Source organism: Gavia stellata, chromosome 3 (assembly GCF_030936135.1).
Source record: "Gavia stellata isolate bGavSte3 chromosome 3, bGavSte3.hap2, whole genome shotgun sequence".
Taxonomy (NCBI): domain Eukaryota; kingdom Metazoa; phylum Chordata; class Aves; order Gaviiformes; family Gaviidae; genus Gavia; species Gavia stellata.
The window spans coordinates 38079437-38103993 of record NC_082596.1 but is presented as its reverse complement, the minus strand read 5'-3'; the positions used below and the strand labels follow the sequence as shown (position 1 = coordinate 38103993).

Here is a 24557-nt window from a genome sequence, read left to right as displayed (position 1 = left end):
ATGTTCAGCTAACAATTGTAGAAGGGAGCGAGTCACAGTTGGTTGTTGATAAATGTGCTTGCTCATCTGTTAGGTATTACAAGTGGAGCTGGTGGAATCCAACCTAGAACCCAACAGTTTAATCTTTTGAATTTTAAGGCCTTATTTTCACTACATTGTATAGTTACTAAAATTGATATTTTTATGCTGAAACTTTCAGTCAACTATCTGCGTTTAGCTCATTCTGGAGAGAAGAATCACTGAAATGGTTCAGTTTTTGAGCCAATAAGAAGGTTTGATTTCTGAAGCTAATTTGCATTGGCAACATTTTTCTTTTACCAGAGCAGCTCCTCATCGCTGTCCCTTTTACAAGGTATAGTCCAACAGGACCATATAAGCGAACTGGAGAAACTTCTGTTTTTGAAGGCATGTCTGGTTTACAATAAGCCAGACATGGTCACTTAAAAAAAAAAAAATAGTGAAACAATTGTGAAGTTAACTACTGTTCCATCATAGATCCAGGGTGTAAATTTAGATGGAATAATTGATAATATACATCTTAATACTTCTATACTTCAGCCAGCAATGAATTTACTTTTCAAGTTCTTTGCCACGATGTTTTCAGTGTCCCTGACTGGAAAGAAAGCAGGAATAAGAGAGTGCCACTTAGCTGTGTGTATTTTAAACATACGCAGAGTAGGAGGAAAAACGTTAAGGTTCTTCATCGGTAGTCATGTAGTCTTTAATTCTTTAACGTCAGTCTACATGATTTTCCTCCACCATCATTCAAATGTCAGATGCTATTATGTTTACTACACACACAGAATTGTTTTCAATGGAATGATTCTGTTGCCAAAGTTTCTTCTCCTGATCTTGTAATTTATATCCCAAATACACTCATAGACTCTCTCAATACAGAGTTAAATGAATATTGTGTAATGTCATGAGATAAAAGGGTAATTATATTAGAGCACAGAAATGTGAGCCAGACATGCTACTTTGAATAGTGGATCCAGCTGTGGTTCAGTGAAAATAGAATTCTTAAAATAAAGTTGAATGAACCATCTGTTTTCACAGAGGGAGCAAGGGAGAAAGAAAGTTTGGCTGTTATTCACATTGCAAATGTTGTAGAGGGCTTTGTTAGACTTTGCATATTCACTATGCTGGCCATTATTTTCACTGTTCTGGGCTTCATTCTAGCAATGCCAGACCCATGTTGTGATGGGCATTGTTTTACTTCCTGGTGTGTGAACTCTTGCAAGTAGAAAATCACAGAATCACTAAGGTTGGAAAAGACCTGTAAGATCATCAAGTCCAACCATCAACCCAACACCACCATTCCCACTAAACCATGTCCCGCAATGCCACGTCCACACGTTCCTTGAACACCTCCAGTGAGGGTGACTCCACCACCTGCCTGGTCAGCCTGTTCCAGTCTTTCACCACTCTCTCAGTGAAGAACTTTTTCCTAATATCCAGCCTGAACCTCCCCTGGCGCAACTTGAGGCCATTTCCTCTAGTCCTGTCACTAGTCACTTGGGAGAAGAGACCAACAGCCACCTCTCTGCAACCTCCTTTCAGGTAACTGTAGAGAGCGATAAGGTCTCCCCTCAGCCTCCTCTTCTCCAGGCTGAACAACCCCAGTTCCCTCAGCCGCTCCTCATAAGACTTGTGCTCCAGACCCCTCACCGGCTTCGCCACCCTTCTCTGGACACGCTCCAGCACCTCAATGTCCTTCCTGTAGTGAGGGGCCCAAAACTGAACACAGTCTTTGAGGTGCAGCCTCACCAGTGCCAAATACAGGGGTGACATCACCTCCCTACTCCTGCTGGCCACACTATTTCTGTTTTTTCCTTGTTTTTTTTTTTTTCCCTCCGGTTTTGCAAAAGGGAAAAATCTGTTTGTATGTTGCTGTTTTAAATCCACCTGGTGGCATTCTCTAATACATGAAATGACTTCTATCAGACAGTGGGCTGGGATACTTTGTCCAGTCACTTGCTGCTGCTGATTAGAGGTGGAAGCTTCCTCTCAAGGCAGTGAGGAGCTTTGTACTTACAAAAATAATCTGAATATAAGATAGTTTTAATATTAATAGGTATTTATGTGGCTGTGCAGTTTCCTGGAATGATGTGCTGATATGAGTCAAAATTAGCCTGGCAAAAGAAGTAAAGACCAGTTTAAACCTGGATCAGTTCCCTTTTCTTAGTTTGTGCCATATAAATATCTATCCCAACACAAAGTACAGGTACATTGTTGGGAGTGACATACAAAACAACTTGGGGTTCCTTATTTTAGTGGTAATGCAGCTTTTTATCAGCTTTAAGTGTTTGAAACTATGGCCTTGCAAATGCGTAGCTGATTCTAGTTAAAAGGAAAGCTATACAGTAAGCTAAATGTTTTCAGAATTGTTTTAAGGTTTCCATGTTAGTACAGTAGCTGATAGATCATCTATCCTTCCTGTTGAGAAAAACAAGCCAAATCACGTCTACATCATAGAAACCGCCTCCCCCCCCCCCCAAAAAAAAAAAAAAAAAACAAACCACAAAACAACAAACCAAATAGTGATTTTTACAGCTTCCCTCACAGCATTCCCTGGATATGTGTGGTATTTTACACAATACTGTAGTCAGAAGCATCCTTGTCTGGTTTCCTTGCTTTCCAGGGCTCAGGATATGCCAGCTCTGTGGACCTGCTCCCTTAGTTTCTGGTGCACTGTGTGTAAGCAGGGGCTGCAAAGGCAGAGCGGTGCTTGTGTTCCTCAGAGGGCAGAGCCTGCTCTGTTCGTCATGGGCATGCAAGGATGGAAAGGTGCTTTGTAGTCCTGGTTCCCTCCCTGCGCATCTTTGTAACAGTGAGGAACAATTTGGCCTTAAGCAATACTGTCCTGGTGGCGTTTTTTTCTGTTTTCTGCAGTTGATGGTTTTAAAAACTTTTAATGTGTGCTGATCTAGTGTAATATATCTTTTCTCCAACAGCAGGAAATTATTTTTCATACAGAACTAGAAGGTAACTTTTTTTTCTGAGTTAAATGGTCGCAATTGATTAAAATCCATTTAGATAATTATAATAGGCATTGTATGTGAAAATTTTGTAGTCTATATTTGATGTGTTGAGAAGCAATGATACGTAAGAGAGCTTAGGGGTTATTTTGGATAATCACCTTAGTGTGAACCATCAGTTCAAGGCAATTGGAATACTGTCCTGGGCTTTACTATTAGTCGATATATCAAATACAGGTATAGAAGTTATTTTGCTCTTGCACATGACAGTGGTGAAACCTCTTAATATAAGAAGTCCAGTTTTTATGTCCATGTATCAAATGATGTGTGGAGGTACTGAAGAGCTTGAAGGGGCATGAAAAATGATGCAGACAGAAGGCACCTTGCTATACAAAGTTTATGGTGCATAACTAAATTTTTTGAAGAGAATAAGGGATGATGGCTTAGTCACTTGCTATAGCAAGGCATGCACAGAAGAATTACCTAACACTGTCAGGTCTGTTACTCTGATTAATGAAGACATTACAGTAGCCTCCTTTATCAGTTGATGATATGCAAATTTAGTTTCAAAATTAAGGCTTACATCTGCAAGCAAAACAGTAATTAATACAAGACGGTTATCCTAGGATGGTGCTAGTGCCTAATACTGTCCTCAGCCATCAAATGAATCAGCTGTTTTTCAGAAAGACTTGCTGTAGTACCGTTTCAGGAGAAGTCTTGTATCATATGATACGACTCTTTTGACAAAACACTTGAAGCTGTGAAGTTGTTGTTGGAATCTTGTGAAGCTCTGGAAATCCACGTTGAGATCCTTTTTCATGGGTCTTTGGGGAAATTGATTATCAACACCTTCATAATGATTGCAAGTCTCTTGCACTGAAAACCTTCAGCTGGCTATACATAGAGGAAGATGTTCCTTCTCCCTTTCCTCCCCAGTGCAAGACTGGTCAGATATGTTTTAGAGGGTTCGTATCTTTCTTGGCTCATCTGAGACTGGCCTCTGCAGGAATTAGAAAAGAGAATAATGTGGAACAATAGTATGAATAGTTGCAAAAGAAGCTTTATTTAGCTATTTGGTCGATAAGCTTTGCAAAAATCGCTGAAGACTAGAACAGATTTGAGGGCCTAATTTTTCAGGCTGTTTCCTTCCTGCCTGTTTGTGTTTCTTATTCTTTGCCCTGTGACTTGAAATTGCTTGGTTTCTTCTGGACTACTTAAACATTGTGAGAAATATTGTCACCAGTGACATAAAGGAGCTTAGGGCAGATGATCTAATTGGGCTTCCTGCCCTCCCTGTCTGAAATCTACCTGTTACTGTGTAATGGGCTGTTATAAGAAATGGTGCCGGCTCTCTTCTCTCTTGTGGATTTCTTCAGAAAGTTACCTAACAATACATGACTTTTTTTTTAATTTAGTTACAGATAAGCACCAATTCAAACCCGAACACATGCTGTACAGATTCCGATACGATGATGGAACATACTACCCCAGGAATGAGATGCAGGATATGATCTCTAAGGTACAGCATAGAATAGTTGCTATTATTAGGAAGAACACATCAGAAGTGGAGTTTCTGCTTGAAAAAAGATGTAAAATATTATGCTAGGATAAATAACATCCCCTCACACTTGCCTGTCTCAATATTTATGTGAATCAAATTCACTTTTCTGTTTGTTGTTTTTGGTTTGTTATTACACATTTTAAATACAAAATTAAAGTTTGTTATTGTTTAATTATTTTTTTTATTTAATGGTTTCATATGCAGGATGCATTGTCTGTGTTTCTGAGTGGTTCTGAAGCTGGTGTTTCAGTCTATTGTATTTTTCAGTCCATTTTAATGAATATGAAGCTATACATAGAAAATTGGTTTTAATTTTCTCTTAAATCTGAGTGTCTTTTACTAGTGCCTTAACAAGCCAGTAAATCTGCAGTCACGTAGATGTTTAAACATGGATAGGTAGTGCTATCCATCTACACTACTAAGCATAACAAAATGATTGAGGAAAGTTGCCTTTAAACTCATTAATATTCAAACTTTTTATGATTTTGAGGCAGTAGAAAATGGCAGCATTTGGGTATTACATTACAGTGTCATTCACTTTTTTGGTGTCATTTGTTAATGTCTGTCTAGAAAAATCTTCAATACTGAACTATCAGACACAGCAAAGTAGTAGGGAATCTAATTTGACACAACTTTTTAATTGTTATACATGGTTCTTGCATGTTATAAACATAATTGTTTTTTGGTAGGCTGCTAAGGAATACTAATGTGATTTCTTTTTTTATGTAACGTTTTCTGATAGTAGTTTCTTAAATTCCTCCAAATGCTTTATTTTTTGTCTTTAATTGAAAACATTTCCAATCTTTGAATCATCTTGCAATTTTTTTGATGTTTATTGGTTAGTTATAATTTCAATTTGTAAGCAAAGTATCGATGCATATAATCAAATGCAGTATTTTTTTACTTTAACTACTCACTTTGTGTGTAGAATAGCACCCAGTGATTGGGAAAAACTTAATGCATGGAAACATTGCTTTATCTTTCAGGTTTTGTGTACTTTTCTTTCAAAGTACTTATATATTCAGAATTTTTTAATACTAACTTAAAGCTAATCCTTTTTGCACGTGTCTTAGTGAAGCTTAGATTGGATTGGAAATGTTTTATTTCTCATAATTTATTCATCAATATTGTTATCTGGAAATCCTAAGTTTTGGCACATGAAAATACATAGAAGTTTGAACAGACTTTTTCTGCTATCTAAATGAAGTGCATTTAGAACATATAGGCTTCCTTGCTGCATCCATTCCTCTTATGTTCTCTGTGGTGTGAATGTGTGGTTAACTAACCTTATCTTTCTCTTTAACAGGGTGTACGACTGTACTGTCGTCTTCACAGTCTCTTTACCCCAGTAATTAGGTAAGTCCAATTGGGAAATCCTTAGGGAGTCACTTGGAAGAAGTATATAATCTGAAGATACTGTGTTTGAATGTAGGAACCTAACCAATCCTTTCAAGATCGGTCTCTTGGGAGTAATTGAACAAGACTGAAGGGCTATCAAGACAAAAAGCATAATTGAATCATTAAATGACTGCAAACTCTGTTCATCATGACCTTTTTTTACAGACTTTTAGAGCCTTCTAGGTCTGATGGATATGCTTAGATGCTTACTGTATGTATTAATACACTCCTTTACTAACACTCCATTACCTCATTTGGAGAGTCCCAGCTGTAACAAGACAACCGCCTTTCTGCTCCAGTGACATTATTGCCGAAGTAAGATATGGTCAGCCTCCTCCTTTCTATCTACACTGAAAGGTTTGACTTGCTTTTTTACTCCAGAGGCAATTTCTGAACCATTACAAAATGCTCAATTCATGCTTGTACTAACTTGTTTATAAAATACAAGGTTTTTGTCTATTAGGCTCTTTTTGAGTTTTTGTTTGATTTTTTAAAATTGTTTTGTTTTGAACAGGGATAAAGATTATCACTTGAGAACCTACAAATCTGTGGTCATGGCTAACAAACTCATAGACTGGTTGATTGCACAGGCAAGTATACACCTTTGGATTTGTGTACGTTTTGCATTTAAATTCTAATTTGAAAGGTAGCGAAGCAGAATTAACATGCAAACACTTTGTGTAAGGGTTATTAGAACAGCATGTGTAAGTGTAATCCTCTTAAACTAGTAAAGTAACAAAAATCAGCTGTCAGCAGCCATGCTGTTCATCCCATTTGTGCTTATCTTCCTTATTTGCAATTGAACTTTAAATGTTTTAATGAGACTTAGCTTTGTGATTCAGTGTGTAACATTGTTCATGGCTTAAAATGAAATGGATAGGCTCTGAAAAAACTAAATTGCTAACTAGATGGATAAAAGTCCGTACCAATTCGCTGTCATCAGTTCTGTTTTATTTTAAGGGAACTAGGAACAAGAACAGGGTATCCTGTTCATTCAGTCAACACGCTCGTTTTATAAAATAAAAGTTAAAAACTTCACTTCAAGACTTCTAGATTCTATTATGCTCAATTTTAAGGAGAATGCAGTGTTACTAAAATGTTTATATATTTATTTGTAACTATAAAGAGGTATACCATATAAAGGTCCCTTCCAACCCAAACTATTCTATGATTCCATAATTCTATCATAAACATGTATATACTGTTTTATATGTATGCTATAAATGTATGTAAAGGTGGCAGTGGTAAATATAATCTACAACCATTACCAGCCCTGTGAGGTTACGCTGTTGTGCATAGAATCCATTTTCCTGCTATATTAAAATATATTAAAAAAAATATGCTATGGTTTAACAGGGGGATTGCCGGACAAGGGAGGAAGCTATGATATTTGGTGTAGCTCTTTGTGATAATGGGTTTATGCACCATGGTAAGTAAATACATTCTGTACAAGCTATGCTTACCTTTTGTTTAATGCTATCTACATACTTGGAAGGAAATGCAGGGGCTGGTAAAGATATTACAGAAGGGATAGGAAGTTCTTTCATTGTATTGCTGAAGAGACCTATGCTACAATCTTCAAAAAAAAAAAATAGCTATTGTATACTCTGAAAATTATTTTCAGTCAATTTTGTAGCATGTACTGAGGAATTCATCCTCTAAAGGATTTAGTGGGGCAGTTTTATTAGCCACTTTGAAAGAAATTTCTTAAGCAGGTAATACATGTTTGCACAGATGAGATGTTAAAAATTTAGGAAATACGTAGGAAAGAAAGGAAATATTTTTGGGGGAATGAATAAAGTATGGAGGAGCATGACTTTAAAAAAGTGAAGTGGTGACAACAGGGGAAAGTGGACTGTAGAAAAATGAGAAAATCATAAGGACAGCAGCGAACAAAGAAGGGAGAAGAGAGCAGAGATATGTGCAGTACCAAAAATGGGGTGAACGAGGTCACATTTAATACTATCAGAGGGAAGATTTCAGTGAAAGGATTGAAGCAGTAGGTCATTTACTGAAAAAAAAAAAGAGGAAGAAATTATTTTCTCATCAGCTTGTTTAGAGAAGAAGGGAGAATTAACTTCCTCTCTGGCACTGATCATTCTTTTTCCTTTGACTTTTAAACATACAAACTGCATCCATCTGCTGTTCTAGTCACTTCCACATCCCCACCAAATCCATTTCTAATGCTGAACCTGGCATGCTTCACCACCTGGAGAGTGCCAGAACTTGGTGGTGAGCATCTCCAGCAGCTGTCCAGCAGAACTTTTCAAAATCATGTTTTTGAATCCTTTTTAGGAAAAAACCTTGTGCTTGGCATTTTCACTAAAACCATTTCAGGCTAATGTGCCTTCCTCAGCTTGGTGGAATCCAGATGTTGTAGTTGAAAATGAGCTTAGTGATACCTATCTGTAATGGATCCAAATAAAAATCATTGTTTACGTTAAAAATTAAGATTTCTCTAGATCCACACACAAAAATAGTTTGCTAGCATTTAATATGTGTATGTATGTTCAGTATTTTACGGTTCATGAAACACATAATATTCAAAAATTCAAAAGAAAAAAAGGATTAATACGTGTGGGTTTGTATCATACAGTGTTAGAGAAAAGTGAATTTAAAGATGAACCACTGCTGTTCCGTTTTTATGCGGATGAAGAAATGGAAGGGTCAAATATGAAGCACAGACTCATGAAACATGATCTGAAAGTGGTGGAAAATGTGATAGCCAAGTCATTACTGGTGAGTGGAACCCAATGATTGTGTGCTTTGATGAGTAAAAAAATTGGTTGCAGCGACAATAAATTAACACTGTGTATTGTTATTTAATGGTGATATATTTTAGCTCTTCTTAATGCCTTTCTGAACAATATTTTGAACAATTTTGTTTTTCAGATTAAATCTAATGAAGGCACCTATGGTTTTGGTTTAGAAGATAAAAACAAGGTGCCAATTATTAAAGTGGTGGAGAAAGGATCCAATGCTGAGGTATCAAGAATTATAAATGATATTCCCTCTTTTATTCACTTGATCACAGGTGTATGTTTTGTACATCAGTTAGGAGAATCTATAGTAGTAGAAGGTAACAATGACAACTTTCCAAGTAAGCTGTGGTTATGAATCTTTCTTTTTCCTTTTTTTCCTTTGTTTTTGGTTTTTTTGTTTAAAATATTGCTCTGACCATTATCAACACTTATTTTCTGCTCAGGTAAATTGTCGTATTGAGTGGTGATATAAAAGTTATTTTTTTTTTTAATACATTTTATAGTATTCCAGTGATTACATTAATCATGAGTGGAATAAACATTTTTGGTAGAATATGAAATTAGTATAAAGACTGTGAGTTGCACTTGATATATTTAATAATAAAGGATGTATCAAGCTTTGGATAAAGTCTAGAAGTTGAGAATCTGAATGAATAAATTACAGCCTTTCTCTTTGTTAGTATTGCTTTAGATGCTCTTTGGGTAAATTCACATTCTACTGAACTGCATGGGAGTCTCTATACATGTAAAGGTAAAGAACCAGTCTCTTCCATGAGAGAAAAAATTTAGACCTAGATTTCAAGCCTTTCTAAATCTCATGGAGAAATAGAAATTTTAGATAAAAATAGATACGGCAAATCATAGAATCGTTTAGGTTGGAAAAGAACTTAAGATCATCAAGTCCAACTGTAAACCTAACCCTGCTAAGTCCACCACTAAACTATGTCCCTAAGCGCCTCATCCACGTCTTTTAAATACCTCCAAGGATGGTGACTCACCCACCGCCCTGGGCAGCCTGTTCCAAGGCCTGACGGCCCTTTCAGTGAAGAAGTTTTTCCTAATATCCAGTCTAAACCTCCCCTGGCACAACTTGAGGCTGTTTCCTCTTGTCCTATCACTCATCACTTGGGAGAAGAGACCAGCACCCACCTCTCTACAACCTCCTTTCAGGTAGTTGTGGAGAGCAAGAAGGTCTCCCCAGACCCTCCTCTTCTCCAGGCTGAACAACCCCAGTTCCCTCACCTGCTTCTCGTAAGACTTGTGCTCCAGACCCCCTCACCAGCTTTGTTGCCCTTCTCTGGACGCGCTCCAGCACCTCAATGTCCTTCTTGTAGTGAGGGACCCAAAACAGAACACAGTATTTGAGGTGCGGCCTCACCAGAGCCGAGTACAGAGGCACGATCACCTCCCTGCTCCTGCTGGCCACACTATTTCTGATACAGGCCAGGATGCCGTTGGCCTTCTTGGCCACCTGGGCACACTGCTGGCTCATATTCAGCCGGCTGTCGATCAACACCCCCAGGTCCTTTTCTGCGGGGGAGCTTTCCAGGTACTTGTCCCCAAGCCTGTAGCGTTGCATGGGGTTGTTGTGACCCAAGTGCGGGACCTGGCACTTGGCCTTGTTGAACCTCATACAGTTGGCCTGGGCCCATCGATCCAGCCTGTCCAGATCCCTCTGCAGAGCCTTGCTACCCTTGAGCAGATCAATATTCCCGCCCATCTTGGTGTTGTCTGCAAACTTACTGAGAGTGCACTTGATCCCCTCGTCCAGATCATTGGTAAAACTATTAAACAAGACCGGCCCCAAAACTGAGCCCTGGGGAGCACCACTTGTGAGCGGCCACCAACTGGATTTAACTCCATTCACCACAACCCTTCGGGCCCGGCCATCCAGCCAGTTTTTTACCCAGCGAAGAGTGTGCTCATCCTAAGCCATAAGCAGTCAGTTTCTCCAGGAGAATGCTGTGGGAAAGGCTTTACTAAAGTGTAGGTAGACTATATGCACAGCCTTTTCCTCGTCCACTAAGCGGGTCACCTGGTCATAGAAGGAGATCAGGTTAGTCAGGCAGGACCTGCCTTTCATAAACCCATGCTGGACTGGGCCTGATCACCTGGTTGTCCTGTACATGCCACGTGATGGCGCTCAGGGTGATCTGCTCCATAATCTTCAATAATATAATACATCCACAGAGCTATATCCAGGGTGATTTCTAGCAGTCAAGTTCTGCCATGGTCTCAGATGGCGCTGAGGCTTAGCCTGTGACCTGAGCCGCTCTGTGTACTCCTGCCACCCAGCTGGTTATGGTTCCTTTCTTGTTAGACCAGAGTTTAAAAACTGTATGCAATTTGGCTTGCCATACTTTGGCTCAAAGGCCATGAAACATTTAAGGATACTGTTTTGTTTTGGAACTTAATACATATTCACTTACTAAAATATTAATCAGGTCTTTCCTTATGAAAAGAAGCTTTAGTTCCCTTGGAGAATGATGGATGGATAAATTAGGTAATGTCATAAAAAAATAAACTGGCTCAATGAAAGCTGTTATGTTAATTATTACAAATATTAACTGATATTGTAATACTGTCATAAAATCTTGATTAAGACTAGGTCTTGTATTTAGGTCTCTTCAGAATGAGTGTTTACTGTATGCTTCACGTCAATTTAACCAATTCTAGAAGCATTTTGTGGTGTAAGTCTTTTGTGTGTGGGATGTCAAGTAGGCATAACGAATGTGAAGGAAACGTGCATGTCATTATTCCTATTGGGGTTGCATGCCAGCAGAAGAAAACATAATGTTAATGGTTATAAAAGGCAAACATATAAACAACTGTTATTGTTTTCTAGATGGCAGGCTTGGAAGTTGGGAAAAAAATCTTTGCCATTAACGGTGACCTGGTTTTTCTGCGACCCTTCAGTGAAGTGGATTGCTTCCTGAAAGCATGTTTAAACAGCAGAAAACCCTTGCGGGTTCTTGTGAGCACTAAACCACGGGAGTAAGTTGTCATTCCTTTGGGGAAATTTTTACAAACTACAATTGAAGTGAATTTTAAAAGACCAGTGGAACTTCAGACAGCACTACTGTAAAGTTATTTTAAATGCTGTGTCTCACTTTGTAAAGTCAAGCAATTTGATCTGCTTTGATTTTGTTTTATTGCATTTGTCAGTCAGCAAAAGTGAAACACAAGTGCTTTAGATCATAATTTCTGCCACTGTAAATTCATGCAGAAACCGCAAGTGTAAATGAAGTTTCCTTGACTATATGGACAGTTTTGATCACTTATCTCTCACTGTGTTTATTAAACAAGTTCCTCTCTGGGGATTAGTTGCTGGTTTGGCAGAAGTCAGATTCTGTGATCTAATGAGACTCTTCAGTGGCAGTGCTGGTCATGTAAACAGCAGGAGCAAGTAAACAGATCCCCATCTTTATGTAGCAGATGCATTTCTGTACGCAGTTTTGACCATTCCTACCTGAATGCAATTTTTGTTACGTAAAGGAAATACAAAGTGAGGCTTAATGGCTGGGTTCACTAAGTACGTAAATGAGCATAGGTCTATTAATAAAGTTAATGCAGGTGTTACTAGTTTATACATACTAAAGAAAGAGGAGAGTAAGAAACAGTGGTCAGGAGTAGTTTTGATGAAATTTTGCAGGGTAAGAAGGAACCAGCCTCTGTTACCCTATAGCACACACAGAGTGCCTTGTAAATGCCTCTGGTTCAGCGGTAGCATGGAGATGTATTTCTCCTGTTAATAAGCAAAGGTGTCTTGAGAAATATAGTCGCACCCAGAAAGGGGAAAAGAGCAAAGAAAGAAATATGGCATAAAGATGATCATCTGGACTGATACTCCAAAAAAAACCCTCCAAACAAACAAACAAAAACAACAAGAAAAAAGTTCCCCAAACCAGTAGATGATAGTGTTTAGCAAGCATAAAAGGCATATCTTGGTCTTTCTTTAATGTAGATCTTGGTTTAATTTCTGACACAACGTGCCAGTGAAAATGTGGGTGAATTTCAAGGTTGACAGAGATTATCTAGTGAATGAGGAGTTCAGAGTACTTGTAGAATTTGTTTCTCAGTGCTGCCTGCTTTTTGTCAGGAGCTGCTGCTAGCACAACTGTGTTGGCAGAAGAGACAGTTCTCTCCTAAATTCTTAGGAATCAACTGCCAGTGATGGTCTTTCATAGCTCATTAGCATGTTCACAAAGCATTTTCAGAATGAAAACATATAGATTCTATCAACCTTAGTTAATATATAAGTATACTAAATGATGCTATGCTTAAGAAAATATTTCAAAAGAAAATTTATTAATCGCAAGAATATTCTAATATTTAAAAAAAATTTATAGACTTCAGTGGCTTTTGGATCTCACCTTTGCTGATAATCATCTCCAAATGCTAAACATTATGTATACCAGAAAAAAATGAAAGTACAAGAAACGATGCAATGATATTATTCAAAACTACGTGTAAATTAAGTTTATTACAGTCCAAATGCATTTTAAAATCACTTTTCAGCATCAATTTTAATTTGTCTGCATTTGTACTGGCAAATGGAGCTCGGGGCAAAGATCCCTTAAATATAACAGAGCTGGCTCTGGAAGCAAAGGCTGCAAAGTTAAATCAGTGCACTGTTATGCATGACCTAACTAGCTCTGATAACGGCTAATGCAGCTGTGTTGCTTTTTCTGGAACCTGAGCTGATACCATGTGGGTATGCTAGCTTACTTTGGGTGAGCTCAGGGCTTCATTTTAAGGAGTAGATGTGAATTTTGATTCTCAGAACTGTGTTTTTTGTTGGTTATGTTTGTCAGTAGGTTTATTACTGCTGCACTTAGACCAAGCAGGAGTGTAGCAGAATGTGCTTACAGGTTATGTGAACAGTAGTAGGCAATTCTTGCTTTACAAAACTCAGTACTTTGCATAGCTGCTCAGAAAAACTGCAACAAAATATTTTTTCGGTAAAACTCACCAAGTAGACACTTAGATGTTAACAAATTGTAATACGGATCTAGTCTCCGTAGTCTTCTGCAGCTCATCTGACAAGGCCTGCCATGATCTGTAGTCCCCAGGCTCTGTCCTCTTGGCTGAGAGACCACTTGCCTTCCCAGGGCTTTCAGTGTTGCTGTGTTCTGGCAACTTACCCAAATCGCAGTCCCTTTGGGAGGAATTTGAAAGCTATGGTGGTGCTTTGGTTGTAACCAGCATATTGGATTTCCCTGTGAAATAGTATCGTGTTCCTCTGATTGGTTTCAGTATCTAAGCTTGCTCTTATTTCTGATGTCAGTGGTGCAAAGTATCTGGAATATGAATGGTACTGACTCTGAAACTGTAAATTGAATTAAAGTGTGGAATCTTACACCCTTCTAACCTACTTATTGCTGTCCACTTTTCTCTTGAATAACAAAATGCTACCTTCTGCTACATTCATATTGAACCTTTGCTTGTATCAGGACAGTGAAGATTCCTGATTCTGCAGATGGACTCGGCTTCCAAATCCGGGGCTTTGGCCCATCAGTTGTCCATGCTGTTGGGAGAGGTAAGCTGTCAGAGCTGTCAACGGCAGTGGTAAATATACATTTAATGTCTAAATGGCGTGGCTGAGATAAATCAAAATTAGGTCCAGTGGTTCAGTTTAGATTTTTTTTTCCCAAAAAAAAGTAACAAACAATATTAAATAAAACCAAATAAGACTATTTTGTGTTCTTACACTTTGTAATCTTTGGATAGATTTTCTGGCTTTTTTTTTTTTGTTGTATGCATTTATGCGAATGTAAGAAAGTTAAGTTAAGGCTGTGCATTCTTTACAGAGTAAGGAATAGCTGATGGATGCAAAATCACCTTCTCTAGTGAATGGGTGTTGGGAACCACTCAGTTCCTAAGCATTAATTTGTTAGGTGGCCATGTGGTTCTGCAATGTTCTGAAAACATTTTACGGAAGATGCACTTTTCAGAAATCTTTTCAAGTGTGCTAGTGACCTAGCCTGTCTTAGTAATTGCAGATGTTTCCTCTAAATACTGTTTTGTCCATTTTGTGATGTGACTGTCAAATGCTTGCCATCCCTAACTCAATATGTTCTTGACTGGTGCACTGGCAATAAAAGAAGTTGAAGCATTCTTTGTTGCTGTCGCGCGTTGTTAATGGTAGAGCCAACTAACACTGTATTTTCAGCTGTTGTGGGGCAGCTGTGTCCTTTTTCCCCCCTCCTCCCTTTGTAATTGAGGAATTCAATGTGAACTGATCTGCAAAACAGTCAAATTTGAACAGAGCTTGATGACTTTTTTTCTAGGCTGTGTTGCTAGAAATTAGATTTTCAAGAGAAAGTCTAATAAACTACAGACTGTTGAGCTGATGTGGTAATTATTTCTGCACCTGGATCTCAATTCAACTGCCTATCTTTATTCATTAAGCCCATACTTTATTTCAATTAGCCTCAACAGTATCTAAGTGCTTGCTTATGTGGTTTGCTAAACCTGAAAGATTTTAAGCATATTCTTACATACTTTGCTGAATTGGGACCTTACGTTTTTTGAAGAGAGATTTTTTTTTTTGAGAGATCTTTAATAAGGCCTATTTAGTTGTTTATTTTTAAATCCTTTTTTGGGGTGGAATTGCAATAGCTGGTAATGGTGTCATTTCCAAAGACTTTCTTTGATATTAGATTTAAAATGCAGCTATCATCTAACCTGATAGTACCTAAAATGGGGGAAATCCAGGTATATTCTTTAAGTTATGTCCTTGTCAAATATGCTCAGCTGACAAGTCATGACATGCTTTTCTATTTGTCAGCCCTGCAAATTCAGTCTAGCCTAGATTTTGACTTCCCTGGTACCTTTGTGGCAGTATCAAGGCAGGCAAACGTTCAGATAGCTGGAACTAAGGAGGCTGTCTTTCAGGAGTGGGCTTGAGTCACACTGAAAAGACCGGGAGACAGTTGCTGTTTTTGTAGTACTTATTCAGTGGATAGAAGATTTTCCCAAGGTGGTTACTCCGTTGTGAAAATAAATCACTGAACCATATATTTTATGTTGCTCAAAGAGATTGTTTTGTTTTGGTGGTTTTTTTCCCCCCCAAAATAAGTAAATTTGAGATCTCCTACTTGATTATCTTTGGGTATTTTGATTAAAGCTGTAATGCACCCTCTTATAATTGAGTTGGTAAAAAGATTAAAAGAAGAACAAGATCCTTGGAAATGTCTTTGGATTTGGATATTTCACTTAATGTTTAACAAGAAACTCTAGTATGCTCTGATACTTCTTTATGAATTGCCAGAAAGCTTCTGTTTTGTATATAAAATAGAGATGCCTGAAGTAGTCAAGAAGCTCATAAGCGTGGGGCATATAAAAGAATTCAGAATAAAAGTGGTCTAAGTTATAATTAGTGAGTTTCAAGGTAGAGCCTTTTTATCCTTTTAAAATCCTTTAAGATGAATTTATCACATTTTCATATTACTAATCAACATTTGTTTTATAAAACAGTCTTTAGAAAATAGTCTGGTCTCTTTTTATGGAATCATCTGCTGGGGAACTCCATTTTCTTGGAGTCCAGGTCCGGCTGACTGCAGAAGCACCCTGTGGTCAGGGGAAGTATGTAAGAATCAGTGGGAGCAGATTCTGATTAAAAAATGAGGCTTTTGGACTGTAAGCTTTAAAGGAGATATTTAGGAAAAGAAGTCTCTTAACTATGTGGGTTTTTTTAATAGGAACGGTGGCAGCTGCAGCAGGTCTTCACCCTGGCCAATGCATAATCAAAGTGAATGGAATTAATGTCAGCAAAGAGACTCATGCAAGTGTTATTGCTCATGTCACAGCATGCAGAAAGTACAGGCGGCCAATGCAGGTACGTCTCACTTGGTACGCTTGCAGGTTTTCTTCTGAATTTTTTTTTGGTCAAAGTAAACAGTATGGTGTATATCTCTGTCCATGTATCTGTTGTGTTTGAGTGGGATGAGGGAAACGAATGGTGAATGAAACTGAAGGGAAGACAGATGAATGGTAAAAGCTGAAGATTGCTTAATATATTGCCGATGTTCAAGGTCTATTTAATTTCTACATTGAAATAAATCTAAGTTTATAGCTATTTTTAAAAATATGGTATTTTTAAAGGATTATTTACAGTGTTTCTGCAGTTCTATGCAGAAAGCATTACGAGGTATATTCTCATCCTGATGGAGAAGGATTTACACAGCTCGCTGCCTGCTCAGCTGCATGAGAAGGCAATGCAAAAAGCTGATCTTCTTCCAGAATTTTGTAACACTTCAGCACATAGAGAGCAGAGTGCACATATTCCATCTATAAAAGTCTGTGTTCCCATTGCATTCCAATTTTGGGAATAAACATACATTCAATGACTCAACATTTCACTTTTTTTAATATAAGCATGACATTTTTGTTACCTTTTTCACATTAGTGAAGGAGAAAATCTAAAGCTTCCAAGACACAACTTTAAGGAAGAAAACCAAAACCAGCTGGATTCTATAGCGTAATTTTTCCAAGTCCCTGCAAACTTTTCATAATCTGTGAACCAATATCATTAATAAACTTCACAAACTCTTCTGGTGCATGTTAATTGAGAGGAAAAGTCCAATTAAAATGGAGAGTGAAATACTTCTCTCACACCTACTGCATAGATGAGATAAGAATTATAAGTGAGAGTTAGTTAGAACTGTGTCATGCAAATACAGTCTTTATGAAAAGGTTTGTCTGGATGTTTGTGTTTGAACTCTAATACAGAATTGAAATTGTTACATAGCATATCAAGATCAAGCTCACCTATTCTTTAAAGGAAGATGCGCTCTAGTAAAGACATGGTGCTTTGTGCACTAGTAACAAAACTGGCTAGAATAAAAGATAAATTAAATTCTTTATAGCAGGTGTGTTCTCTCTGTGTATAACTGTAGAGTTCCTACATAGATTAGTGACATCCAAACACTCTTTATAGGAAAAACATGCCAGCCAACATGAATCAATGCCCTGACATGCAAAATTACTCTGTTTTTTTAATCCACTTGTGGTATATGTTGGACTACCTAACTGTTTTTCCTATAAAGAGTGTTTATTTCAATCTTAAAAAGTAGCTGATCATAATTCAGCGAATCACAAATAACTAAAATCCCCCAGACTGGCAAGAAAAGCTTCATTTAGGATGTAGTGCTATCAAATGCTATGGGATAGCTGTCTAGACTGAAATAAATGGCAGTGTTCCCACTGGTGTCAAGACAGCTAAAATTTCATTTCCCCTTCAGAAATTTTGGGTTTTAATTATTGGAAGTTGACTATGGATTTCTCCTATTTTGTTAGTACAGTGCATTAGGTTATCATTTAATCAACATGAATATTGCAGTCTCTCCTGTGGTTGGCAGTTGCATAATTGAAAGGGGATCTTTTTCTGTTTCCTGTGTATTCCAGTTCTGAGTGAAGAGTCTTCCTGCTTGCCTGGAGCGTGAAGTTTCATTTCAGATTCTTGCAGTATGAATAACTGTGTAACTTCTGTTGGACAATGTTTATATTCTTTCTGTCTTGTCTGGATAAAGAAAATTGAAAGCAGATTTTACTTCTTGGAATTGCAATTTCTTTGCAGTGATACTAATCATGATGTGACAGATTTATGCTTAGTTTGTGCCTCTGTAATGCTTTTGGAGAACATCGCTTCAAATCGTATTGCATTGTATCTTGTGTTAACTTTTGAAAGAGGGACTTCCAGTTTAAGTAGTTAGTCCTTCCATTAGGTGTTACTAAGTTCAAATAATGAAGAAACCCTTTGACATAATGTAAATCTCCTGTTAGAGATTGGCATGGCAGTCTAAATGCTGCCAAGCAAACCTGTAAGACTCCATAAATAAGCAGCAAGCTTTCAGGTGTGCCTGCAAAGAAGCGTGGGTTTCAGGAGTGTTTCTGTTGATCAGCTTGTGCACAGGTGTCTTCCAAGAATCAACAGAGAGCTCTGAAAGTTAAGCTTCCTTATTAAAATATTTCAGTGCCATTGAGTGAAAAGTAAGGCATGGATGAATCTTGGAAACCTAGAGAGAAATAGTACCTTAGTCATACAAAAATTTAGTTATCTATGATTAATGGTATAAAGATAGCAGCTGAATATTGTATATTAGCAAAGCATAATTGGATGTACTTGGCATTTTGCATGAAAATTGTAACATTCAGCTTAAACTTTTGCTATCCTGGCTTAACATTGAATTCTTCCACAAACTTTTTAAAGTCTGTGAATTCAGATTAGTCATAATCATGTCATTTATTCTGCTGTAACTGTTGGAGAGGGAGTGATTAACTGACCATCAAGCTTCTTTTGAAGTGTAAGGGAAAGGGAAGAGTAGTATGGAGATGCCATACTTGAAAGGCTCTTCCACAAGGATGTGATGGGCATATGGCTGAGTAAGTGAGGGGGGAGAACAAGATGTAAGGTGTACACGTGGCTTCTTCATAGGTTGTATGACCAAGCTGCCATTCCTGTGCTCATGTGTCACTCGGTCACATCGGATGCTGGACTTTTGGGGCCTGGGATTCTGTCCTTTTTGGGGGGTTTGCTAATCTGGGGGAAAAACAAAGAACATCTAGTAAAATAACTGTAGTAAAGGTAAATATAAGTAATGAAGGCTGTAGTATATGTTTTTCTTGCTAGTGACACATAGGTGATAGATTAACTGGACATACTATATCTTTGGTTGGTATTCCATAATAGTTGCCAGCAGATTTGTGGACGCACAGCAGATTTAGCAAGGCAAAAATCGGTTCTCTTTATTTTTTCATGAATTCTTGTCTCAAATTTTTTTCAATCTGCAGTTTGATTTGAAATGTCTTAAATTATTTTTGGCAGAGACATGAAACTGATGGATGTCATGCTGTCACAGATTTCATACTGTCTCATGACGGTATATTCTGAAATAAAAATATGTTGACAAAATGCTTCAGATGGTTTTAGACAAAGCCAAAATTCTCTGTAATTTTCAAAATATTATTTTTACCTTGGAGCTCAGAATGCAATAAAGCTGATAATAATCAGGGAATTAAAGCAATTATTTCATGTTTCAGAGCAGTGAAATAAGTTGCTATCAATTGCACTTGCAAAGCTTTTCCTAGCTGTCTCTTTTTTGTTGTTTTTTAGCAAGATTCTATACAGTGGGTTTACAATAGCATTGAAAGTGCACAGGAAGATCTTCAGAAAACAAACACCAAGCCCTCTGGAGATGATGGAGGAGATGCTTTTGACTGCAAAGTGGAAGGTATGTGATGCTTATTTTGGTTTTGTTGTTGCTCAGAACGTTGGTGTAGTAGAAAGGAAATTATAGGCAGTGGTTTTGTTTTCAAAGAGGAAATTGCATGCAGACTATATGATGTATTTTTCGTAAGGATTTACTTTTTATGTATTCTAAAGATGTAAATTTAAAATGCTGTTCTCTGAAAATTATTGTATTTCCCATTTTGAGAAAAAGCTTCTGTGGACACTTCAGGGAAAATCAATTTTCATTCATAGTATACGTAATCCTAGGAATTACCTGATTTATTTTCACCGCTAGTAATCATTTAAGGCTAAATTAGACACGTTAGTCACTACTGCATGAGAAATAACAAATCAGCTATGCTTCAGATTATTTTCAGGCAATTAACATTTGGATAAAGCTCCACTCATATGCATCATGGTAATTAAAGAGACAGTTAACATGTGAACTGTATTTATGTTCTCTGGGTAAATGCTGATATTGTGGTTTCATTTCTGAATGTTGACACTTTTCACGGTCATTTTCTTCTAGTTTATTTAGAAGTTCTCAGTTTTCCCGTTTTTTGTTGAATTTTTATGTCTCTGGATTATAAATGCAATTGAATTAGTCCCCTTCGATAACTGTTTGTAAAGAGACTACTGTGACTTGTCTGTTCATGCCTCTTTAGCAATCTAGTATTTTAGCATCCATAAACCTACTGGTGTTCTGCTTTTTAAGTCATTCAGCTGGTAGCTGGGTTTTTTGATGAATGTTTTTAAGTAGAATGATCAGAGCATACCTGTTCCTAGAACGTTTGCCTATGTCCTTTTCAGTTTGTTTAATGGATAACCCTCCTCAACTGATTTGTGTTACTTTATTTATTCTAGAGGTAATTGACAAATTTAACACTATGGCAATAATTGATGGGAAGAAAGATCATGTGAGTCTGGCTGTTGACAATGTTCATCTGGAGTACGGAGTGGTTTATGAGTATGACAGCACAGCTGGAATAAAGTGCCACGTGTTAGAAAAAATGATTGAACCAAAAGGATTTTTCAGCTTGACTGCAAAGGTATGAAGCAATTTTTGTATGTATTAATTCTTACTAAGCTTAATACCAATGGAGCAACATCTGTCTTTTGCTTATTATTAGGATTACAGAATCATTTAATATCTTATAATTGGTCACCTTTATCCCTCTGACATTTTGGAGGATGATTGTGTACTCAGGAAGCAAACTAAGTTATGGTGTGGTTATAAATTGAGTCTCTAAACTGAAAAAATGTTGAAGAACTTTGAAGTCTTCCATTCCTTCTGCCCCTCTCCCATTTTTTTTTAATTATCAAATGAAACTTGAAAGAAAGTCAAGGACTCAGTGAAATGTCAAAACTTGGTGAAGGTAGGCTGTAGTTCCCAAAAGTTATTTAATCTCATCAGAATCGCTTGTGCAACTTTTAAAATTTGTTTCAGTAAAAGGAGTAGCACAACATCTGTCTTTTCTGTGTCTGGAAGTAAAATAAAGCTGTGCATACACAGGCGCACACATTGGCAAAATCACAGAGTTTACTTTAGAGTAACTAAAGCAAACTTCAGAGTTTACTTTGGAGTTTTTATTTTGTGAATATTTCCAAATGGTAAAATCTATGATAGCTATGAATGGGATGTGAAATTTTTTATATGTATCTGGTATTGTCTGGGTCAGATTGAAAATTATGTAGTAATACAGCTCTTTTACTACGTTTGTTTTTATATTTTCACACACAAATGCATATTAATAAAGTACACTTAATAAAAGTATGAAAGCCCAAACTTTTGGGGAGTGTATTGATATCTGCAAATGTCTTTTTCTGTTGAACTTTCCGTCAGAAGTGTAAACTAAAGTACTGATATTTTGCTGAAATAACTGAGCATGGGCACATGTTTCTTTTCCCTGACTTCACTTTGGAGCAGGTCAGGTTGACAGACAGGGGAGTAACTTCTTGCAGCAACATCACAAGATTTGCTAGAGCTGGTCTAGACAATGCGTCAAGTCATTGGCCTGAAAGATGTTAAGTCTTGCTGTAATTACAATTTAGTATAAAAAGCGTAAGTTATTATTCCCTAACTGCTTAAGAAATATTTTTCCATTGTTGTATATGGAGTAGTTAAGTAAAGAAGTACTTCCAGCACACTGATTCTGGCCTTAAATAATTCAGTGTCACCACTCTTAGTGTTTAGACTGGCTAATTACATATTTAGGAATTATTAAAAAACAATACGGAGATGTAATGTGACTACATTAGAATAATGGAAAGTTTATATCAAGTGATAGTGGTCTAAATGACTACAAAAGATCCACTGGTAGAAAAATCAGGTCCCTTAACTCAAAGGCAATAATAAAAATTGTAGTGGCATTTCATCAAATATAACTGTCTGTAAATGGTTTTAAATATTCTAAACATAAACTTCTCTGTGCATTCAGTGGCATCTTATGCTTCTCTCCATATGCTTCTTTCTCTCTTTGCTGTGTATTTATTGTTGCTTTGCCTTTTTAAACATCTCTGTTCTGCATCAGACGTAGTAGGGAGTGAAGTAGTCCTGGACTGCTTTCCTATATTGTGCAAATCTTTGTGTTAATTATTATGATGAGGAAGTAGCCAAAGTTTTGCTGCAAAAATTACCGGGTTTGAATGCACTTACATTAATGTACAGCTGCAAAAAAACCCACTTGAATTATTTAGATTTGTATTATTAATTAACCCTGACATAAAGGAAGCTTAAAAGTGTGACCAAAGTGACTGGGATGTTTTATTACAGTAATTAAACACTGTAGCAGAAGAGTTAAAGGCTTTCCTTAATTCATCCTCCTTGGGGCCTGAGAAAAAAATTGTCTCAGGATCTAGTCATTTATAATCTGTGACTTCTTAAAAACTTCAGATTTTGCACTCCAAAATTTCTGTGCGTTGTCATTTTTTTCTAAACTCCTTGGTCAAGCTTATAAATTGTATATTACACCTGTGATGGTGTATGGTATAATAATGAACTGTAGCAGAAGTGAATTACAGACTTAAGTCCCATGATGGATTAATACTGTATGTGTTTTGTCCAGACTTCTTTGAGTATCTCTAAAACGCAAGCCTTTTCTTATTTAGGTGCCTTAATCTGGATTTTGGGTGCCTTTGTTAGAAAGATATTTTGGGTATGTTTTTCAAACGCATCTTCAGAGCTGGACCCAGACAGCAATAGGCATCTCCCAAGTTCCATAACACAGTGAATTTCAATGCCTGAAATGTAACTCCAACTCAAAAAAAAGGTCTATATACTACCCTCATGTCTTCAACATGCCTTTTTTTCAGTTTTCTGTCGCCATCATTTGCTGGTGCTATTTCCATCATAGCAAGACTTAAGTCTTTGTTGGGCAGTATAGCTTATTCTGTTCCCTATTTCCTGTTTATATATGCAGAATATACAAGAGGATAGCACTCAGTTTTCTTGTATGCTTTTTCAATGTGTTAATATCGCGTATACTGCTAGACCAAAGTTTTGCTACAAGTAATGAATTAATTCATCAGCTTTGCATAATATGTGCTGTTCAAGTAAATACAGCAGATAATGTATTTCAGAGGAGCCATAGCGGTTGCATTAGTAGGAAATTAGTAGTAAATCCATTATCAGGCAATGTCATGAGAAGCCAAATAAAAGTACTTATGGGTATAACTTATGCAGGGGATAGATTTAAAGAAACCTCTTTGCTTTCCAAGTTTCATTAATTGTTGTTATGCAGCATTGCCTGTAATGACAAAAGGCAACTGATTATTGGGCTTTTCAGCTTTAATTATAAGGGATGATAAGTAAGAGGTTAAGTAAGGGGTTATCTTAGTCATCTTATTTCATAACGTACTGCTCTCGTTTTTATTATCTTAGATTCTGGAAGCACTGGCAAAAAGCGATGAACATTTTGTGCAGAATTGCAACAGCCTCAATTCGTTAAATGAAGTGATCCCCACTGAGCTTCAGAGTAAATTCAGTGTCATTTGCAGTGAGAAAATTGAGCATATCTACCAAAGAATCTCTAGTTATAAAAAGGTAGGACTGGCATGTCTTAAGCTTGGTGATATTTATCTTCTAAGGGAAAAACAGGGGAATGTGGTACCGTTTTAATAACTCTTCAAAATGTCTATTGCAATGACAAAAATATGGCTGAAAGTTTAGCTATTTTGAGGCGTGGATGCCTAAACTGAGTAAATGCATAAATTGTTTTCAAACCGTGCTCCTTATTATCCCTTTTTCAGACGCTGGGTAGATCATATCCTTTCTTGTTTGCTGTGTTCAGTTGTAGATGTAATCAGCTGCATATTTCCCACAAAAGGCCCAGCATTCTTGTAAATGCCTTAAACCAATACTCTAGTGATTTTGCAGATGTTAACCAAAAATGAAGCAATAACAGCAGAATTGTTTTTTTCCTTCTAATGCATCTTAATTTTAAATACCAAGTTGTTACCCTTTTATTCATCTTTTATGCCCTTCAAATTGGTATGACTTTTTCTAGCATGACTATTAATAGTAATAGCTCTATAAATTGTTAGATTAACTGGGGTTAACAAAACATTATAGCACGGAAAAAAGGAGAAGGTGCTGACTTTCATACACTTAAGATCTAAATTAATGA

At 37.1% G+C, this 24557-nt stretch overlaps 1 protein-coding gene across 1 annotated transcript in view; it reads left to right on the top strand.

Annotated features, from left to right (window-relative positions):
• PREX2 (phosphatidylinositol-3,4,5-trisphosphate dependent Rac exchange factor 2) overlaps window positions 1–24557 on the top strand; it is a 181069-nt gene that overhangs the window by 83158 nt on the left and 73354 nt on the right. The window contains exons 12-23 of the mRNA XM_059836047.1: window positions 4394–4497; window positions 5846–5895; window positions 6452–6527; window positions 7294–7366; window positions 8534–8676; window positions 8830–8922; window positions 11545–11693; window positions 14153–14238; window positions 16403–16539; window positions 19816–19933; window positions 20797–20981; window positions 23813–23974. Coding sequence (XP_059692030.1) covers window positions 4394–4497; window positions 5846–5895; window positions 6452–6527; window positions 7294–7366; window positions 8534–8676; window positions 8830–8922; window positions 11545–11693; window positions 14153–14238; window positions 16403–16539; window positions 19816–19933; window positions 20797–20981; window positions 23813–23974 — 1376 coding nt within the window. The remainder of the gene's footprint in view (window positions 1–4393; window positions 4498–5845; window positions 5896–6451; window positions 6528–7293; window positions 7367–8533; window positions 8677–8829; window positions 8923–11544; window positions 11694–14152; window positions 14239–16402; window positions 16540–19815; window positions 19934–20796; window positions 20982–23812; window positions 23975–24557) is intronic.